Source organism: Bos taurus, chromosome 23 (genome assembly GCF_002263795.3).
Source record: "Bos taurus isolate L1 Dominette 01449 registration number 42190680 breed Hereford chromosome 23, ARS-UCD2.0, whole genome shotgun sequence".
Taxonomy (NCBI): Eukaryota; Metazoa; Chordata; class Mammalia; order Artiodactyla; family Bovidae; genus Bos; species Bos taurus.
The window spans coordinates 27,133,343-27,151,473 of record NC_037350.1 but is presented as its reverse complement, the minus strand read 5'-3'; the positions used below and the strand labels follow the sequence as shown (position 1 = coordinate 27,151,473).

The 18,131-nt window shown below is 48.4% G+C and overlaps 1 protein-coding gene across 2 annotated transcripts; it reads left to right on the top strand.

The window, feature by feature from the left end:
- The first annotated feature begins 358 nt into the window (after positions 1–358).
- Positions 359–17,569, top strand: LOC786065 (butyrophilin-like protein 1). 2 transcript variants are annotated; one of them, XR_009492560.1, is made up of 11 exons: positions 359–1,485; positions 2,672–2,766; positions 5,065–5,412; positions 6,782–7,063; positions 7,180–7,380; positions 7,651–7,671; positions 7,804–7,830; positions 8,854–8,880; positions 11,124–11,150; positions 11,559–13,059; positions 14,231–17,569. XR_009492560.1 is itself a non-coding variant. In XM_002697343.7 (10 exons), exons 2-10 carry the CDS (start codon positions 2,682–2,684, stop codon positions 12,203–12,205), a joined length of 1,665 nt encoding a protein of 554 aa, XP_002697389.4. In that variant the 5' UTR covers positions 359–1,485; positions 2,672–2,681; the 3' UTR covers positions 12,206–17,569. The 2 variants fall into 2 exon arrangements, 1 of the variants encoding a protein (XP_002697389.4); XM_002697343.7 differs by having other exon boundaries at positions 11,559–17,569.
- Positions 17,570–18,131: the final 562 nt, after the last annotated feature.

Genomic DNA, 18,131 nt, shown 5'->3' with positions numbered 1-18,131 from the left:
TGTTCAACTGTTCTTGCAGCGTGCTAAACATTCCCTCTACTTTATCGTTCCCACCCATTCCCCCTCCCAACATGGACTCAAAGGGCTGGTGAGATAAGCTTTCTGGTCAGAAAACCTTGGGACTTTGCTGAGTCCAAGGTCCCTGCTTGCTCCTGCTTCCTGTGGAGTCGTGTGGAGCTGGGGGTGGGGTGGGCTGGCTTTGAAGGCTAGGGGAGGACGTGGAGGGGCAGTCTCCCTGCAGCTCTAACCCCTCCCTCCTCTGTGAGGGGTCTGGACTAAGTGTCTTCAGTGACAGGACTTACTAATAAGAGGTTCATGACCTGGGCAGGAAAATGCACTGGAGGGGGTGGGGCTGGAGATGGGGTGGGAGACCCGCGAGGAGACTACTCTGAGACTGTGGAGAATTGATGGCAGTCTGGAAGTATGTACTGGCCACAGACGTGAATTTGTGAAAAATCTTAAATGTGCTAGAAGCACACTGGTGGGAGAGTGGTGTGTGAAAGATGCCCCTCAAGTTTCTGGCAGAGAAAACTGAGTGAACACAGGTGCCCTTTACTAGGTAAGGAAAATGCAGGATGGGATAAGCTGAAGAGGAAAAGCCAGTCTCCTTGGGTTCGTTTGTTTTTTTGAGACCAGAGGATCAGGCCTTGCCTGGTATTCACTGGGACCGGGCCAGGAGGGGGTCTGGATGGCTGTACCCAGGCAATGGGTGACACACAATCTTAACAAGCCTTAGGGCACTGTCTGTTCAGCCTGGAGCTGGTCCCGGAAGCTCCTGATATCAGGTTAACCCATGTGGGACCAGGTTGTGAGAGCTCCTGGGTCACCTGTTGGGGAAGAAAAATCAGCCAGGCTGGGGGCCATTCCCTGCGCAGTTTACCAGCCGACATGGAATCGTTTCAGTGGTGAGCAGCTGGTGCAAACAGACCAGCAGGGGCTAGATGTTAGTCTTGGCTGTGCCACCCACGGCCCCACTTCCAAGGTTAGAAGCCTGCCAACCTGGAGTGGAGCACTTGTCGAGAACAGTCATCGAGTGTGTGTCTGTGTCCCCCTCAGGGTGGTTTCAGCTTTACTTGAATCCACTCTCTTGTTGCTGCTCCGATCAGGCTGTTTCCTTCTTGATAACCGGGTGACTGTCCAGAGGGCAGGGCAGAGTCTGCCGGGACTGCTTTTTCCAGGTTTCACTTTGCAATAGTGAAGGAACCAGAGAAGGGTGGACTGAGCTGTCCGGGATCGTTTCCGAGAGTCCCATGGTCTGGTCTCTGCAGACACCCCTGGGCCGGGCTCTGCTGCTTCTCCACTCTCCTGAGACCACCTGGCCCCAGACATGAGGAACTCAGACTTGGATCTGGATCAGGATTGGGCTCTGAGTGACTAACTTCAGGTGCGAATTCTGAGGGCAGATTTGGCGTCTGCCAGGGTCCCTGAACCTTCTCATGCTGCTGAGTTTAGAGACGCCCCTGAAGTCCTGGCCTTTCAGAGCAGGTAAGTGGGCTTTGAAGACACTTGTGGGTGAGAAGAGCAAGCAGGGAGCAGCAGGGTTGAGGAGGAGGCTGAGCAGGTGGCGGGGTGGGGGCAGGGTGGGTGGTGCTGGATGGTGGGGTGGCTCTAGGGAGACCCCGGACCACCACAGTGAGGGGGGTACCTTCACTCATTTGTTTCAGTGTTATTGCTGTAGCACTTACTAGTAATAGGCTGTTTTCTAATTCCATGTAGTGACTACAAATATAAATTCATGTGATTCTCATGAAAACCTTGAGATGGAAATGCCGTTAATATCCTCATTTTGCAGATGAGGAATAACACAAAGATGGTTAAGAAACTTGGCAGACAGGGGCCCAGTCTTGGGGGGAGGACTCAGCGTTTAGCCCTTAGTATCTGTCCTTCCCAGGACCCTAAGCTACCTCCTCCCTTACCTCAAACATTTAGTGTTTTGGGGTCTTTTCTCAGACAAGGACTCATTTTTTTAACTTCGGCTGCTCTGTTTCCACCGGGATCGCCAATCCCAATGCAGAAATCTTCTTTAAATTCAGTGGGGATGAGGATTAAGCTGTCTGTGGGGACTGACTGGGCACCTGGGTGCGGGCCTTGTCCTTGGTCCCTGCAGGAAAGGACTGGGTGGGGTTGAAGTGCAGGTGAACTAACCCAGCAGCAAAGGCAGCTCACAGTGCCTCTGAAGGACCCACAGTCCCCTCGAGGAGGATGTTTGTGGGGCCCCAAGTGGGAGCTGGCCTGTACTTCACAGTGAGGAGCTGAACCTGGGTCTCTGTCCCTAACTGGTGGACAGGCATCGCTGGTGGTTGTGAATAATGGGGAGATGCAGGATGGTCCCAGCTCGGGCCCCTGGTGCTGGGAAAGGAAGCACCTGGTGTTCTGGGCAGAGTGGGCTGGGCTGCAGGTGCCATTGGGGTGGGAAGGCAAGAGGGGCATTTTCCCAAGCAAACCTTGAGGTTGTTTAGCTCCACAGAGGCTTCCACAGGGCTGGGAGGAGCCCAGGCTCAGTGCTTTCTGGGTGTCAGAGTTGTGGGGAGCCCAGCACCTCATCAGCACAGGGATCCAGTGGGGAGCTCTGCTCCTGCAGGACTGTTTCTGGCCCTGAGCCCTCCTCCCCACTGGGGTCCCTGAGCTCTGGGCCAGCCCTGGGTCTGCCTCCTGCCCTGTGTCTCCCCAGCTCTGAGGAGATGGAGGACTTCTCCCGCGGCTCTGGGCTCTGCCACCTCACCATCCTGCTCCTCTTCCTCCCGCTGCCCACTGGGGGGTCCACAGGTGAGTGTGTCCCCACCCCCTTCCTGTGTGGGTCCCTAGGAGCTAGGCTGGCTCTCTTCACCAGCAGTGGGTGGGCATTTGAGGAACCCCTTCTCTAGAATAATTATGATGCTTCCCCAGGCACTAACTGTAATTATATAATTGAGAAGAGTCTCTAAACCATAAAATAAGGGACCTTGACAGTTTCCAATGTGGAGATTATGATGTTTTCAAAAGTCAACTATCAGGACTTGCCTGGGGGCCTAGTGTTTAAGACATCATGCTTCCATTGCAGAGGCATAAGTTTGTAGCTGGTTAGGGTGCCTGGTCATGCATGCCTTGCAGCAAAAAAGGCAACTATGAAAAATGTTACCATGGGAGAATGGATACACATATATGTATAGCTGAGTCCCTGTGCTGTCCACCTGAAACTATCACAACATTGTTAAATGTCTCTGTGTTGTGTGCTAAGTTGCTTCAGTTACGTCCAACTCTTTGCAACAGCATGGACTGGGGTCAGCCAGGCTCCTCTGACCACGGGGATCCTCCAGGCAAGAATGCTGGAGTGGGTTGCCATGATCTCCTCCAGGAGATCTACCCAACTCAGGGATTAAACAGAGGTCTCCTGAGTTGCATGCAGATTCTTTACCGACTGAGCCACCAGCTATCCTCCAATATAAAATAAAAAGAACAAAAATGTGACAGTAAGAAAGTGAAAGTGTTACTCACTTGGTAGTGTCGGACTCTTTGCGACCCCATGGACTGGGGGCCGCCAGGCTCCTCTGACCATGTGGATTCTCCAGGCAAGAATACCGGAATGGGTTGCCATGCTTTCCTGCAGGGGATCTTCCTAATCCAGTGATTGAACCTGGGTCTTCAGCGTTGCAGGTGGATTCTTTACCATCTGAGCCACCAGGGAAGTCCGTTAGGTGCTGTACTTGAACAAAACAGATCCTATCTTTATAGAGCTTACAATGTAGAAGGAGGCTGTGAGTAAGAAATGCACAGAAGACTGTAACTGACAGTTTGTTGTAAGAGATGAGAGGAGGGGCAGTGGAGTGGTGAGGCTGCAGGGAGGCAGCCAGGGGTGGGGAGGTGGGAAGCAGGCACCAGCATGTTCAGGGAGAGGAGAACAAAGACCTGGAGGAGGGGGTGAGTCTGTGACCGTTCCGGTGGAAGGATGGTTTCTGCAGGAGAGAAGAGCCAGTGCAAAGCTGCCTGTGTGCCTGTAATGCTCAAAGGACTGTGGAGGCAAGTCTTGGCTGGAGCAGAGTGTGTGAGAGGGAGAGACCAGGAGTAGGAGTCAGGGAGGCCCTGGGTGTCAACCCCAGCGGGCCTGAGGTCCATTGAGGGGACTGAGGACCCATGGCAAGGCTTTGAGCCGAGTAGGGACAAGGTGTACAGCTGTTAAGAATGGCCTGTCCTTCATGGTGAGGGGCTGATTGTGGACCCTCACCCCATGGGAGTGGGGAGAGGAAATCCAGGGAGCTCAGTGTACCATTGTCCTCTACATGAGAGACGATGGTGACTCAGACCAACTCTGAGCAGCTGAAATCTTTCTTTGGAGATCTAGCAGGGCTGTCTCACACAGGGGTCATGTCGTGACCCATCCACCAGGTCTCAGAAGGACAAAGGCTCTGGGAAGATGTCAGTGGGGTGAATATGGGTTCCTGTGGGTGATGAGAAGAAAGGCAGCTTTTTAACGAAAACAGCATTCGGATCTGGGTTTTAGTGCACGTTTGAGCGGAAGAGAAAGTCATGAACACACATTATAAAGTTAGGGCTGGAATAGAGTAGCCCCGGGTGTGGCTGGTGATCAAGAATTTCTGATCTAGAGCCCGGGTATGTTCTTTGTTCAGAGTTCAGTCCTGCCCAAGGAGTGGGGGGCAGGATAGAGCTGTGGTTCTCAATGTGTGGTCCATGGAGCATCAGTATCAGCCTCCGAGGGACGGTTTATAAAGGCATATCCTTGGGTCCACCCCAGACCTACTATATCAGAAGGTGTACTGGGGGTGGAGGGGGTCCTGCCAGTTGTGATTCCCCTGATCTCATGATGATTCTGTTGCATATTCACACTGAGGGCCTTCACAGAAGGGCCTGGGGACAGGAGAACAGGAGAGTGAGGGATTCTCCTTGAAACTGTTTCTGGATCACAAAAATGTGATCAGAGATGTTGCTCAGATTCAGAGTCATCAAGCTCAATCCATCAGTTCCGTGGTCATCTCATCCGAGACTGGGGCCTTCCCACCTGATACTGTGTGTCCCCTGCCCTCGGTCTGCATCTCTCCTGCTGTCTCACTGCCGTCTCTGTGTTCACAGAGAAGTTTCGGGTGACTGGCCCTTTGCAACCCATTGTGGCAGTGCTGGGTGGAGAAGCTGTGCTGCCGTGCTCCCTATTTCCAGCTGTGAGTGCAGAGGACATGGAGCTGAGGTGGTTCCGCTCCAAGTCTTTGGAAGCCGTGTTCGCCTATCAGAACCGACAGGAGCAGAAGGAGGAGTTGATGGCTCCTTACGCAGGGCGGACCTTGCTGGTGGGGGACCGCCTCAACCAGGGATATGCTGCCGTGCGCATCCAGAGGGTCCAGGCTTCTGACAATGGGCTGTACACCTGCTTCTTCAGAAAAGGACACTTCTATGAAGAGGCTGGTTTGGAGCTGAAGGTGGCAGGTTGGTGACTTGGGTAACTAGATTAGCGTTTTGGGGTGTTGGAACTGGGAGGGATCTGAAAGATAAAATTCAGCTCCACATTTATCACAGGAAGAAGGGAAGCTCTTTGATCCATTCACTCATTCAGTGCAAACATATAGAGTCCCTCCTATGTGTCTGGGCTTCCCAGGTGGCTCAGTGGTAAAGAATCCACCTGCAATGCAGGAGACATGGATTCTATCCCTGGGTTGTGAAGATCCCCTGGGGGAGGAAATGGCAACCCACTTCAGTATTCTTGCCTGGAGAATCCCATGGACAGGGGAGCCTGGAGGGCCACAGTCCATATGGTCACAAAGAATCAGATCCGACTGAAGGGACTGAGCAGGCACATACTACGTGTCTGATCCTTTCTAAGCACCTTGGATGCATCAGAGAATGTAATAAAAATCCCTGTTGTTATGAGTGTATATTCTCAAGTGGATGATCAAGCAGTCACAATGAAGAAACAGATTATAGGTGATGTTAGAATGTGGTAAGTGCTGAGGATGAGAAGCCGAGTGGAACAGGAGAAGAGGGAGGACCAAGGGTTGGGAGTGAGGCCAGGCTGCAGTGTTACACAGTGGCGCAGGCCGGTCCTGATGGAGAATGTGTATCTGAACGTAGACTGGAAGGAGGGATTTAGCATCTCGGACATCTAGGGGTTGCAAGTTCAAAGGGGAGGGAACAGCCAACCTTAATGGCCTGGGGAGAGTGTGTGGCTGGTGTGTTCTAGGGACACCTGGGGTCCTCATAGCTGGTGGGAGTGAGTGAAGGGACAGGGTGTTCAGAGGGGACAAGAGTGTGGCAGACAGGGACAGGGACTGGATATAAAGATGAGTGGAGATGTGGGAATATTTTCACAATCAAGCCATCATAGATGGGGCCAAAGCACATATTAGTTCTGGAATTATGAGTTTGAAGTCTATGTGAGGAGTCCATGTGGAGGTAAACCTGAGGATAGAAGGAAGCGGAGTTCAGGGCATAGGGGTGTCAGCTGACCTAATTTTCCTGGTGATTTACAAAGAGAGGCAGTGGGTGTGGAAGCAGATGCCCTGGGAGAGTGTGAGGTGAGGAGAGCAAGGATAAGGGTGGACCTGGGACCACATTCCTCCCCCTGTTTACACGGCATCAGCCCTTTCACTTGGACGACTGGGGAGAAGGGTCCAGCCCTCTGAAACCCTGGGGGTCCCCATGCTCCTTCCTTCTGTTCCCTGAGCAATGATGCCTCCTTGGTCCCTGTGGGAGCAGGCTGTCCCCAGAGCCCCCAGAATGCCAAGTGCAGGGCCCCCCCTGGAGTTGTGCACACGTAGGCACTGCTGGGTCCCTGGGCTCTACATCTTGCCTCCTGCAGGTGTGGGCTCTGCCCCTCAGGTGCGCATCACAGGGCCTGAGGAAGATGGGGTCCGCGTGGTGTGCACAGCCTCGGGGTGGTTCCCGAAGCCCCAGGTGCAGTGGAGAGACCTCAGCGGAGAGAAGTTCCTGGCGTTCTCTGAGGCCCACACCCAGGATGCTGAAGGGCTGTTCAGCGTGGAGGCGGCGCTGGTGGTGAGAGACAGCTCTGTGGGGAACGTGACCTGCTCCATCCTCAACCCTGTCCTGGGCCAGGAGAAGGCCATGGCCATTTTCATCCCAGGTCAGAGGTGCTCCCGGCTTCCAGCAGGGCTGGAGGAGGGGGCCGGGTGTTCCTGGGTGTTCCGGGCTGTGCTGTCCTGGGCAGGAGCCCTGAAGGGGTGTCTGGCTGGGCCACAGAGCCCTTCTTCCCCCAGGCCTCTCCCTGGAAGGTGGCTTTCTCGGTGAGCCTGACTGTGCTGGTGATCTTGCTCCTTGGGGCTGGATGTTACACCAAGAGAGAACATTCCATGAAGATGCAGGAGATGGGAGAAAAGGAGACTCTGTGCCAGACTAGCGAGCAGGACCGTCAGACAAAGGAGGAAGTGCTGAAGGACGCAGGTAAGGCAGGACAGGGGTCAAGGCTGGTGAATGTGGCAGCTGGTGCTGAGATGAATGCGCTGACCACAGGGCCTGAGTGCAGGGCTCTGGGGAAATCCCAGTCCAGAGCAGGTGGCTGGGGAGACCTGGGTGGACAGCTGGAGCTGGGGAGGCTCCAATGGGTCTGCAGTTGTATCGTCTTCACCAGGGGTTACACACAGAGAGGTGGTATTTGTGAATCTTTTTCTTAGGGAGTGGAGTTCATGCTTTTTTGTTTTCACTCTCTTTCAGCTAAACTTCAGGAAGAACTAGGTAAGCTCTACTTTTCCTCTTGAGCTCTCTGCATCCCCTCCACAGGATGCATTCTTGTTCTTAGCATGTTTCACTGGTTCAGACATTTCTGGTTCTTAGAAAACACCTGTTTTCTTGTGTTTTGCTTTTCAGAGAGGAGGAAATCTGCTTACCTGGCTGGTGAGTGACTCTCCAGATGTCCTTGGGTCTGTCTTACCTGTGCCAAGGTGTCCCTTTCCTTGTTTGTGTCTAGACATGTGGACCCCCTTTTGCGGAGTGCAAGTGGAGGCTGGGGGAGGCAGAACCCGGCTCCTAGGCCCCTCGCAGACCTGGGCTGGCAGGAAGCTTGGGTCTGATGGTGACCTTAGAATTTCTCACGCACCCTGGGTCTTATTCTAACCCTGATCAACTTGGAAATTACCGATAGCTTTGTAGCCTGAATGCATCTGGTTTTTGATCAGTACCTGAGGGCCACATGCCCTGAGATTTCACAGAAGGAGCTACACAAACAAATGGTGATTAACTTTGTGTGTGGCCTCCTTCCTCTATCCCAGCACACCATCCAGGGAGAGTCTCTTCTTTCCAGTTCCTCAAGATGATGATCGGAAAGTGATTGAGGGCTGATTGATACCTGGACTGACGATGCATGGAAAAGTCATGGGCTGCCCAGAAAAGTGACATGTATCTCTAGAATGATTTCCTCTGGGAATGCTTGGCCATTGGAGTTGACCTTGTATCTATGTTCTTTTAAAATTCCTGCTTCATGTCAATTTTTCATATATATTTTTTCCAGAAAATACTGATGCAATAATCAATTGTTAGAATTGTGGAGTAATTTATACTTTTTCCCCTAAAATCTATTCAAACAAATAGCTTCTGAGCCTGAGTAGCAACATGGAGTAACAGGTGAAACAGGAGTTTTGAAGGATTTTGAAGGAGGAGCAACTAGGTGAACTAGCCAAACGTCACGCAGCAGGGGACAGCGGTGGAAGTCATTCCAGAGTGCCGCAGGCTTCTGACCTGTGCTCCAGGGGATTCCCCACCACACCTGCTGTCTGCACGTGGCTGGAGGTCACCTATTCTCCAGCCTCTCCCCACTGTAGTTAGTCTCACCTGCAGAGCAGAGGGGAGGCAACGGCCAGTGGATTCACACCGAGCAGGTTTCTTCTGGCTGAGGTCTCACCAGAGTGTGTTCCCTTTCAGCCTGGAGGAAGGCGCAGCTGTATGCAGGTAAGTGGCTCTGAGTTCCTGTGGCCTCCCCTCCCAACCTAGACTCTGCCCCCTTCTCCCTGAGGGGACCCCACAGCAGGGTGGGGTAGTGTCCTTGGTCTTCTTGGCACCTTTGTAGCCTCAAAAGGCTACAAAGAGACTGCAGGGACTCCTCGGAACACAGATTGCCTCCATCCTGCCTGTGCTCTACTGCAGGGCATGGTCAGGGTTAGCAGCACCCTCCCCAAACACCCGGTGCAATGGGGACTTCTTGTGACAGTGACAGCGGAGGGGTCAGTGGCGAGGAGGGACGGCAGCAGGGAACGACCGTGTGGATCAGGGGTCGGTCATCTCTGGAAGATGTCAGAAGTCATGCTCGCCTGCTTATGGGAGCCTTGGTTTGAATCCTTCTTGCTCGACAAATCCTAGTCTCATTGGCTCTAGTTTTGGTTTCCCTGTTTCTCCCTGGGCCTCTCTGATATTGGTCTTCTCTCTGCTTCCTCATGCTCTGACCCCATGTCCAGGCTGGCTTTCATCCTCCACGCCTCCTTGGTTGATGAGGAGCAGGTGTTCTGACTCCGGGGTCCACCACCTCTGGGATATGTATGGACTCCTTGAATGAGGGTGTGAAATATTTGAAATTATATGGAAAATCCCAAGTGTGTTTTTTTGCCATAAAACCAAAAATGTAACATATGATGGATTATTCACGACCATCAGCTTCCATTTTAGAAGAATATTTGTCTGCAGGGCTCAGGTTCCTCCTCCCCTTTTCAGGGTTAATATAGAAGATTGGAAAAGGAGACAGTGAGAGAGGTTAAATTTCTTCTTGGAGAAGGGGTAGGGGAACAAATCACGGAAGAAAAGGTCAGGAGGAAGAGAGGAGGAGATATGAAGGAAATATAGGAATGTGTGGGGGGAAATGCCCTGTAGAGGTTTTGAGTGGACAGAGTGACTGAAGAGAGGCCAAAGGTCAGAAGGTCAAAAGTCACAGCCACATGGTGTGAATCTGAGACGTGCCCTGAGAGTTTGCAAGCTTCATGACATGAAATGTAATGGACTCCTTGAGTCTTCTTTAAAATATTTAAGAGAAACTTACATTCCTAAGCCCTTTTTAGGTAACCATATAATGAGTTTGCCTCTGATAATGAGACCATCTGCACCTCCCAGAGGAGCTGGGGCAGGTGTGTGGTTGCAGGGATGCTCGTGCGGTGAGGGTGGTCTCGAGGACCCTTAGCAGTGGGGTGAGTGAAGGCTCTGCACCCTCTGAGCCCCTGTCATAGGCCCTGTTCCTGCTTGGAATGCTCCTGTTTAGGGTCAGGAATACAGAACTGTGAGAGAAACTGGGGAACCCAGAGGGTGACGGAGGCCTGGGCACCAGATGGGTGAGAAGCCACCTCAGACGTCTTACTGATTCTTGCAGGGATTTGTTTCTACACAGTGATGATCGTGTAGTCTTCTTTTACCATCCTCACCTTCTCTGCCAAATTTAAGTCGTGTGTATTTTAATGTATACCTTCTATTCTATACCTTTCATTAAAAGAAAAGAAACTGTACCATGATACTAGAATCAGCATTTTTAAATATTTTCACTATATGCCATGTCTATAGGGATGGTTTTGTTCCTACAAAAATGGAAGGAGAAGTTATTCGTGTTTCATCTTTTCAGCGCTTGTCATGCTTCCTTATTTGAACGTCTCTCTCCCTCTCTGGAAACCTCTGCATGGTCTTCTACCTGGGTCAGATTTCTCCAGTGCTGTGCGCTGAGCTCTCTTCTCTCCTGGCACATAGTCATGTTCCAAGTTCAGCTTAGCCAGTTGTATTCTCTCTACCCATGGCTCAGGGACAACCTGCAAGCTCAGCCCGATGAGTTCTTCACTTGTGATCGAAAGCTTTTATCTCCCCAATTCTTTCTCTAGAAAGCCTATCTTTCATTATAGATATGTGGCTAGGGCCTTGAGAAAGAATAATTTGGTAGGCAAATATGGCAAAGATCTTTCTGTTCAGGTCAGTCTCCAGCTTCTCAATCCCTGAGTATTAAGGTTTATGGCTAGGTCTTCAACAAAAGGTTGCAAAATGATCATTCTGTGTGTGTGTGAGTGTGTGTGTATAAAAGAGCAATAAATGTATGAAGCGAATATTTCCAAACTGTTTCCCAACAAATTCTTCATTAGCAGCTTCAGTACCCACCCTAGGTACCCACCCTAATATGTGTTTTATAGTCTTCGTGAAACCCTGATACGAAATGTGTGTTTTCCTTGTAGATTGGCGGAAGGAGGAGTTCCAGGAATGTGAGTGACTTTGTGTTTTTTCTGGATTTTCCTACTGCTGTCCCCATGGCCTCTCCTTCAGTTCTCAGTGGTGATATAGATGCTGGCACCATCAATAGCGTGGGGTGGGATGTGGTGGTGACAGTCACACACAGGTGGGGCTGATGACTTTGGCTGATATTGAATGCTAAATAGACATCCTTCAGCCCTTGAAGAGCAGGCTGGTCCTCAAGGGCTCTGTGACGTATCTCACCCTGAAATCAGTCTTGTGGGTCCATTTCCTGCTTGAAGACCCATCGACTTGAATCACAAGTTCCTATTGTCAGGGTGCTTAGCCTTCCTCCCATGGAGCTGGGATTCCGGGTTGAGGGGTGGTTGTGTGTTCTTGGGGAGGGGAGGACCTTGAACGATAGACAACTTTCTCTGCAGGGCCTGTCACTCTGGATCCAGGATCTGCCCATTCAGACCTTGTCGTCTCTCATGAAAAGACAAGTGTGACCTTGAAGGCCTCCTGTGTGAACACTGCAGATACATGCAGTGTACTGGGCTTTGAGGGCATCACCTCAGGGCGCTGTTACTGGGAGGTGGAGATCAGGGATGGAGACCAAAGCGAGTGGGCCCTGGGGGTCTGTGGGGAAGGTGTAAACAGGAAAGGCTTGTACATAGAGTCCCCACATAAGGGGTTCTGGACTGTGGGGAGATTTGAAAGAGGATATTGTGCCTGTACTGTACCTCAGACTCTGCTATCCCTCATGCAGGCTCCCCACCCCAGGCTTAGGGTAGGGGTGTTCCTGGACCACCAGGAGGGGGACATCTCCTTCTACAACATGACTGATGGCTCCCACATTTTCTCCTTCCCTCAGGCTTCCTTCTCTGGGACTCTCTTTCCATACTTCATGATTAGGTATGGAGACGTGTCCATGACCATCTGCTCCAAGGTGGGAGGGTCTGAGGGGCTCCCTGTTGCCCTTAGCAATCCTTCTCTGGAGGAGCCTGTGAGCCTCCCAGGGGCGGGGTTCAGCTCAGGCTCTGGTGCTGATGGTCTCCCCGGGGCCGAGTCTCCATTGCTCCCCTGAAAGCCAGAGCCTGTGTCCCCTTAGGACCTGTCACTGTCCTGGACCCTCGCTGTGGCTCTTCCCCTTGCGACAGAGGCCTCTGAGGTGCAGCCTGGATGGCTGGGGGGTCTCGTCCCCCTGCTCTGGAGACAGACTCCTGGGCCTGTGGTTATAACAAATGTCAGTTCATGCCATGGACTCAGGTTTGGGAAGCTAGACGTGGACTGTTTCTGAATTAGTTTTGATTAGGCTGTGGTTTGCCATGGGAAGTCAATTTTCTGCTGGTAATAAATTTTTTTTTAATGCTTTTTAGAAGAAAAGTATTTTTATTTATTTATTTGGCTGCACCAGGTCTTGGTTGTGGCATGTGACCTCTTAGTTGCGGCATGTAGGATCTAGTCCCTGACCAAGGATGGAACCCAGACCCCTTGCATGGGGAACACAGAGTCTTAGCTACTGGACCACCAGGGAAGTCCCTTTTATGGTGTTTATACACCATTTGGTTATTAAAGGGCACAAGAGCTGAATCACTCTGCAGAATAAAAGGGGGTTATTTTATTGAATCAGTGCAGAGGAACCCAGAACCGAAGGTGGGTCTCCAGTTGTATTTATGAGGATCCAGAGTCTGACCAGAAGCATTGGCTATCCAGAATCTTGCAGGGAAATGGATGGCTGATGAATTTTAGAGGAGTTAGCATTCTACTTTATATACTTCCTATTCTGGAGTGGATGCAACTCACCTATTTTTATCAACCTCAGTAGATTTCTGTGAAAGAAGGAGAAGGATCTGGGTTTTGCTGTAGTGTCTACATCAGGAGGAAAGAAAAGAACTGCTACCAGGATTAAGGTGTGAGTGAAGACAAGAGTTTTCAGAGGTAGGTGCATTGCAGAGAGCTCTGACCGTGAGCTCGATTCTAGTAATCAGTGTATTGCCTCTTAGTACCTCCAAGTCCTATGGTAAAGAGCAGAAAAGGAAGCAGGACTCTGAGGGACCCAGACCTTTGGAGATTTGCTCAAGCTCCTTAAATTTCACAGGTGCTTGGGGAGTAAGCCCGAGGGCTGTGGTTCTGCTTCACTGAAGATGTAGAATGGCTGCTGTAGGTCCTAGTTGGATAGGCACTACGCAATTTCTGATTGTTTGTGTGTGTTTGTGTGTGTGTGCACAAACTACTTTATTCAACTCATTTAAAGGGGAAACAGTAGCTGTTACAACCTGTTCACAGAAGAATTCAAAGTACTACATATTGATAGATTAAAGCATGCTTAAATTTATTTACAAATAGATGCAAAACTGGTCAATATTTAAGAAGGTATAACTGGACTCCATTGAATGCAATTTGGAATTCTATGGAATTGTTCTGATAGTTTCTAAAATGCTTATTTTTAAAGAAACCATCTTTTATTACCCACTCCTCTATCATTCTTGAAATCTTTTCCTTGTATTGCAAAAAATATGTAATTATTTAAAATCTGGAAACTATTCTTTAAAATATTATTAAAAAAATCCTATAATTAGACAAATGTAAGGTGTCATGTTGGAGTAGGAAATTGCAACCCACTCCAGTATTCTTGCCTGGGAAATCCCTTGGTCAGAGAAGCCTGGAGGGCTACAGTCCACAGGGTCTCAGAGATCAGACACGACTGAGTGGCTGAGCACAGCACAGCACGGTATAGGACATGAACCACTTTCCCCCCCAACTCAGCATATTTATTTTTCACTGCCTTTTCTGGTGAGACAATAATTAAGCTATCCTTCAAAATGCTCTTTGAACCAGCTTTATAATTGTAGCAGTTCTGTAACGGATTAATTTTCTGAATAAATTCTTTGACTTCTCTACTTGTCTGAGAGGCATGTATATGACTTTATGAAAATTATGTATTTTTATAATTTAAAAATTAATGAACAATTTTATGTTAAATATAAGCAAAACCCTTTTAATACAGATAATCTTAAGGCTAAGTACATTGCAAAAATCCAATGTTAGTGAATAAAAATAGGAAACTGAAATAACAGGTATAATATACCTAAATATTCTTCCCCCACAGATTGGAAGAGAAGCCTGAAAAGACACACAGACTTTTCTAGATGCCCCAGAGAAGGCTGGGGTTTGGATCTTTATTCTAAGTTGAAAGCTTCTTGTATTCATGGATCCCTTTCTCATTATTTATTTACTGGCTGTGCTGGGACTTCCTTTTTGTGTGAGGGCTTTCTCTAGTTGCAACAAGTAGGGGCTACTCTTTAGTTGCGGTGCCCGGGCTTCTCACTGTGGTGGCGTCTCTTATTGTGGAGCACGGCCTCTGGGGAGCACGGGCTTTAGAAGGGGCAGCATGTGGTCTCAGTAGCTGCGGCTCCCGGGCTCTAGAGCGCAGGCTCAGTAGTTGTAGAGCACGGGCTTAGTTGCTCTGGGGCATGTGGGATCTTCCTGGATCAGGGATCAAAGCCATGTCGCCTTTGTCAATTCAGTTCAGTTCAGTCACTCAGTCGTGTCTGACTCTTTGCGACCTCATGGACTGCAACACGCCAGGCTTTCCTGTCCATCACCAACTCCCAGAGTTTACTCAAACTCATGTCCACTGAGTTGGTGATGCCAGCTCATCCTCTGTCGTCCCCTTCTCCTCCCACCTTCAGTCTTTCCCAGCATCAGGGTCTTTTCCAACGAGTCAGTTCTTCGCATCAAGTGGCCAAAGTATTGGAGTTTCAGCTTTAGCTTCAGTCCTTCCAATGAATATTCAGGACTGATTTCCTTAGGATGGACTGGTTGGATCTCCTTTCACCTTTGTAGCCTTGGTAGGAAGGTGGATTCTTTACCACTGAACCACCAGGGAAGCCCTTGATTCTTTTCAAGTGCTGAGGTGATTTTTAAAGTTTAAAGATGCGTTTTTTGGTTTATCATACATCTGTGTATAATAGTATATGTTTTACTGTACATTTTACATGTTTAAGTTTACCTTATGCACAAGTATGGGGCAGTACTTTATGAGCAACGTAACCAACTTTCAAGGGTTATTTTTTCCATATGCAAGACTTGCCTGCCCAAGAATCAACTTTCTTGTGTAAGATGGGACTCCACTCCCTTGACAATTCCATGGAGAAACAGATTTATTTTTCTGGTTTATCTTCCCTGAACTCTATTTCTGCTTCACTGCTACATATCCAGTTGAAACTCAGGCTCTCTCTGCAGTCTCAATGGAGTATCTTCACTGTTTGGCTCCATAGAATCCTGTTCCTTACCTTTGACACAGTTATACCAATTTGCAGTCGGTCCTGATAATTTTGAGTGATGTTCATTTCCAGAATGTAAGTTTCATGGAGGAGGGCAGGTTCTCCCAAAGACTGGGGATTCTCTGATGTCACGTTGTTGTTCAGTCATCCAGTTGTGTCCGACTCTTTGCGATCCCATGGACGGCAGCACGCCAGGCCTTCCTGTCCCTCACCAGCTCCTGAAGTTTGCTCAAGTTCATGTCCATTGCATCGGTGATGCCATCTAGCCTTCTCATCCTCTGACACCCTCTTCTCCTTCTGACCTCAATCTTTCCTAGCATCAGGAACTTTCCCAATGAGTCCGCTGTTTACATCAGATAACCAAAATACTGGAGCTTTGGCTTCAGCATTAGTCCTTCCAGTGAGTATTCAGGGTTGATTTCCTTTAAGATTGAGTGGTTTGATCTCCTTGCTGTCCAAAGGACTCTCAGGAGTCTTCTCCAGCAGCACAGTTTGAAGGCATCAGTTCTTTGGCACTCTGCCTTCTTTATGGTCCAGCTCTCATAGTCGTATGTGACCACTGAGAAGACCATAGCCTTGACTATATGGACCTTTGCCGGCAGAGTAGTATCTCTGGTTTTCAACACACCGTCTAGGTTTGTCATTGCTTTCCTGCTGAGAAGCAATCGTCTTCCAGTTTCATGGCTGCAGTCACCATTTGCAATGATTTTAGAGCCCAAGAAGAGGAAATGTATCACTACTTCCACCTTATCTTCTTCTGTTTGCCATGAAGTAATGGGACCAGATCTTAGTTTTTAAAAATACTGTTTAAAGCTAGCTCTTTCACTCTCCTCCTTCTGCTGTCATACAGAGGCTCAAAATAAATGTTTATTAAATGAATATATTTGTCATACAAAGACAAACATCATATGGCATTGCTTATATATGGAATGTGAAAAAATGGTAGAAATGAACTGATTTACAAAGGAGAAATACAGTGACAGACGTAGAAAACAAACTTATGATTACCTGTGGAGAAAGTGATGGGGGAGGGATAAATTGGGAAATTGAGATTGACATATGTACACACACTTATGTATAAAATAGATAACTAATAAGGACCTACTGTGTAGCATAGAGAAATCTACTCAGTATTCTGTAATGACCTATATGTGAAAAAAATCTAACAAAGAGAGGATATATGTATACGTATAAACAGGTACTCTAGCCACTATGGAGAACAGTGTGGAGATTCCTGAAAAAACTGGAAATAGAACTGCCTTATGATCCAGCAATCCCACTGCTGGGCATATACACTGAGGAAACCAGAAGGGAAAGAGACACGTGTACTCCAACGTTCATCGCAGCACTGTTTATAATAGCCAGGACATGGAAGCAACCTAGATGTCCATCAGCAGATGAATGGATAAGAAAGCTGTGGTACATATACACAATGGAGTATTACTCAGCCGTTAAAAAGAATACATTTGAATCAGTTCTAATGAGGTGGATGAAACTGGAGCCTATTATACAGAGTGAAGTAAGGCAGAAAGAAAAACACCAATACAGTATACTAATGCATATATATGGAATTTAGAAAGATGGTAACAATAACCCTGTATATGAGACACCAAAAGAGACACTAATGTATAGAACAGTCTTTTGGACTCGTGGGAGAGGGAGAGGGTGGGATGATTTGGGAGAATGGCATTGAAACATGTATAATATCATATATGAAACGAGTCACCAGTCCAGGTTCGATGCACGATACTGGATGCTTGGGGCTCGTGCAATGGGATGACTCAGAGGGATGGTACCCAGAGGGAGGGAGGAGGGAGGAGGGCTCAGGATGGAGAACATGTGTATAACTGTGGTGGATTCATTTTGATATATGGCAAAACCAATACAATATTGTAAAGTTAAAAAAAAAATAGGTACTCTTTGTTGCACTGTGGAAACTAATGCAACATTGTAAATCAACCTTACTCCAATAAAAATTAAAACATGAATTATTAAAAAAATTTAAAAAGTGTTGAAACAATGAACAAACAGAACAAATGCAATGTTCTCAAATTGTAGTAAAATGACAAGTGAATATAACTAACCCCATAAAAATCAAGGCAACAAAGATTTGAGCTAAAATACTGAACTTTAAAAAATAAAGAATTTGTTTGTATATTGAATGTATATGTTTTCTTTTTTGTATTGATGCTGAGTTCAGGTTAAATCTGTGGCCCATTTCTAAGAAGTGTAATTATAATATACTCTCACAGGACTTTATCTTACATTTCCATCCTTGTTTTTTTTAATCGACTCCTTCTACTTATTTGAGTTTGTATCATTGTTCTGAAATCATTTGTATGAGTTGCTCTAAATCTTTACTTAGAATAAGGCAGTTTATAAATAAATACATAACAACTACACTTGAGTGAAATATTTAACTGAGTCATTGGACTTCCCTGATCACTACTTCCTCCGTGTCACTTTCTCCTTTTTGGCTCCTGCAATGCAAGCCCTTCCACTCATCTGTCCCAGTGTCTCTTCTTGGCCCTGGAGGGTCTCTTTGTACCAGCGTTAACACCGTTCCAGTTTCCCAGGATTCTCTCCTCATCTCCCTCTTGATGCTCTATCTGGGAGGTCCTGTTCACACCCCTGAAGTTGGCCCTTCCTCACCTGCTCACGACTTCCTCATCTGCATCTCCTGCTCAGTCCCTTTCTTGAGACACAGAACTGCATTTTCCTCTA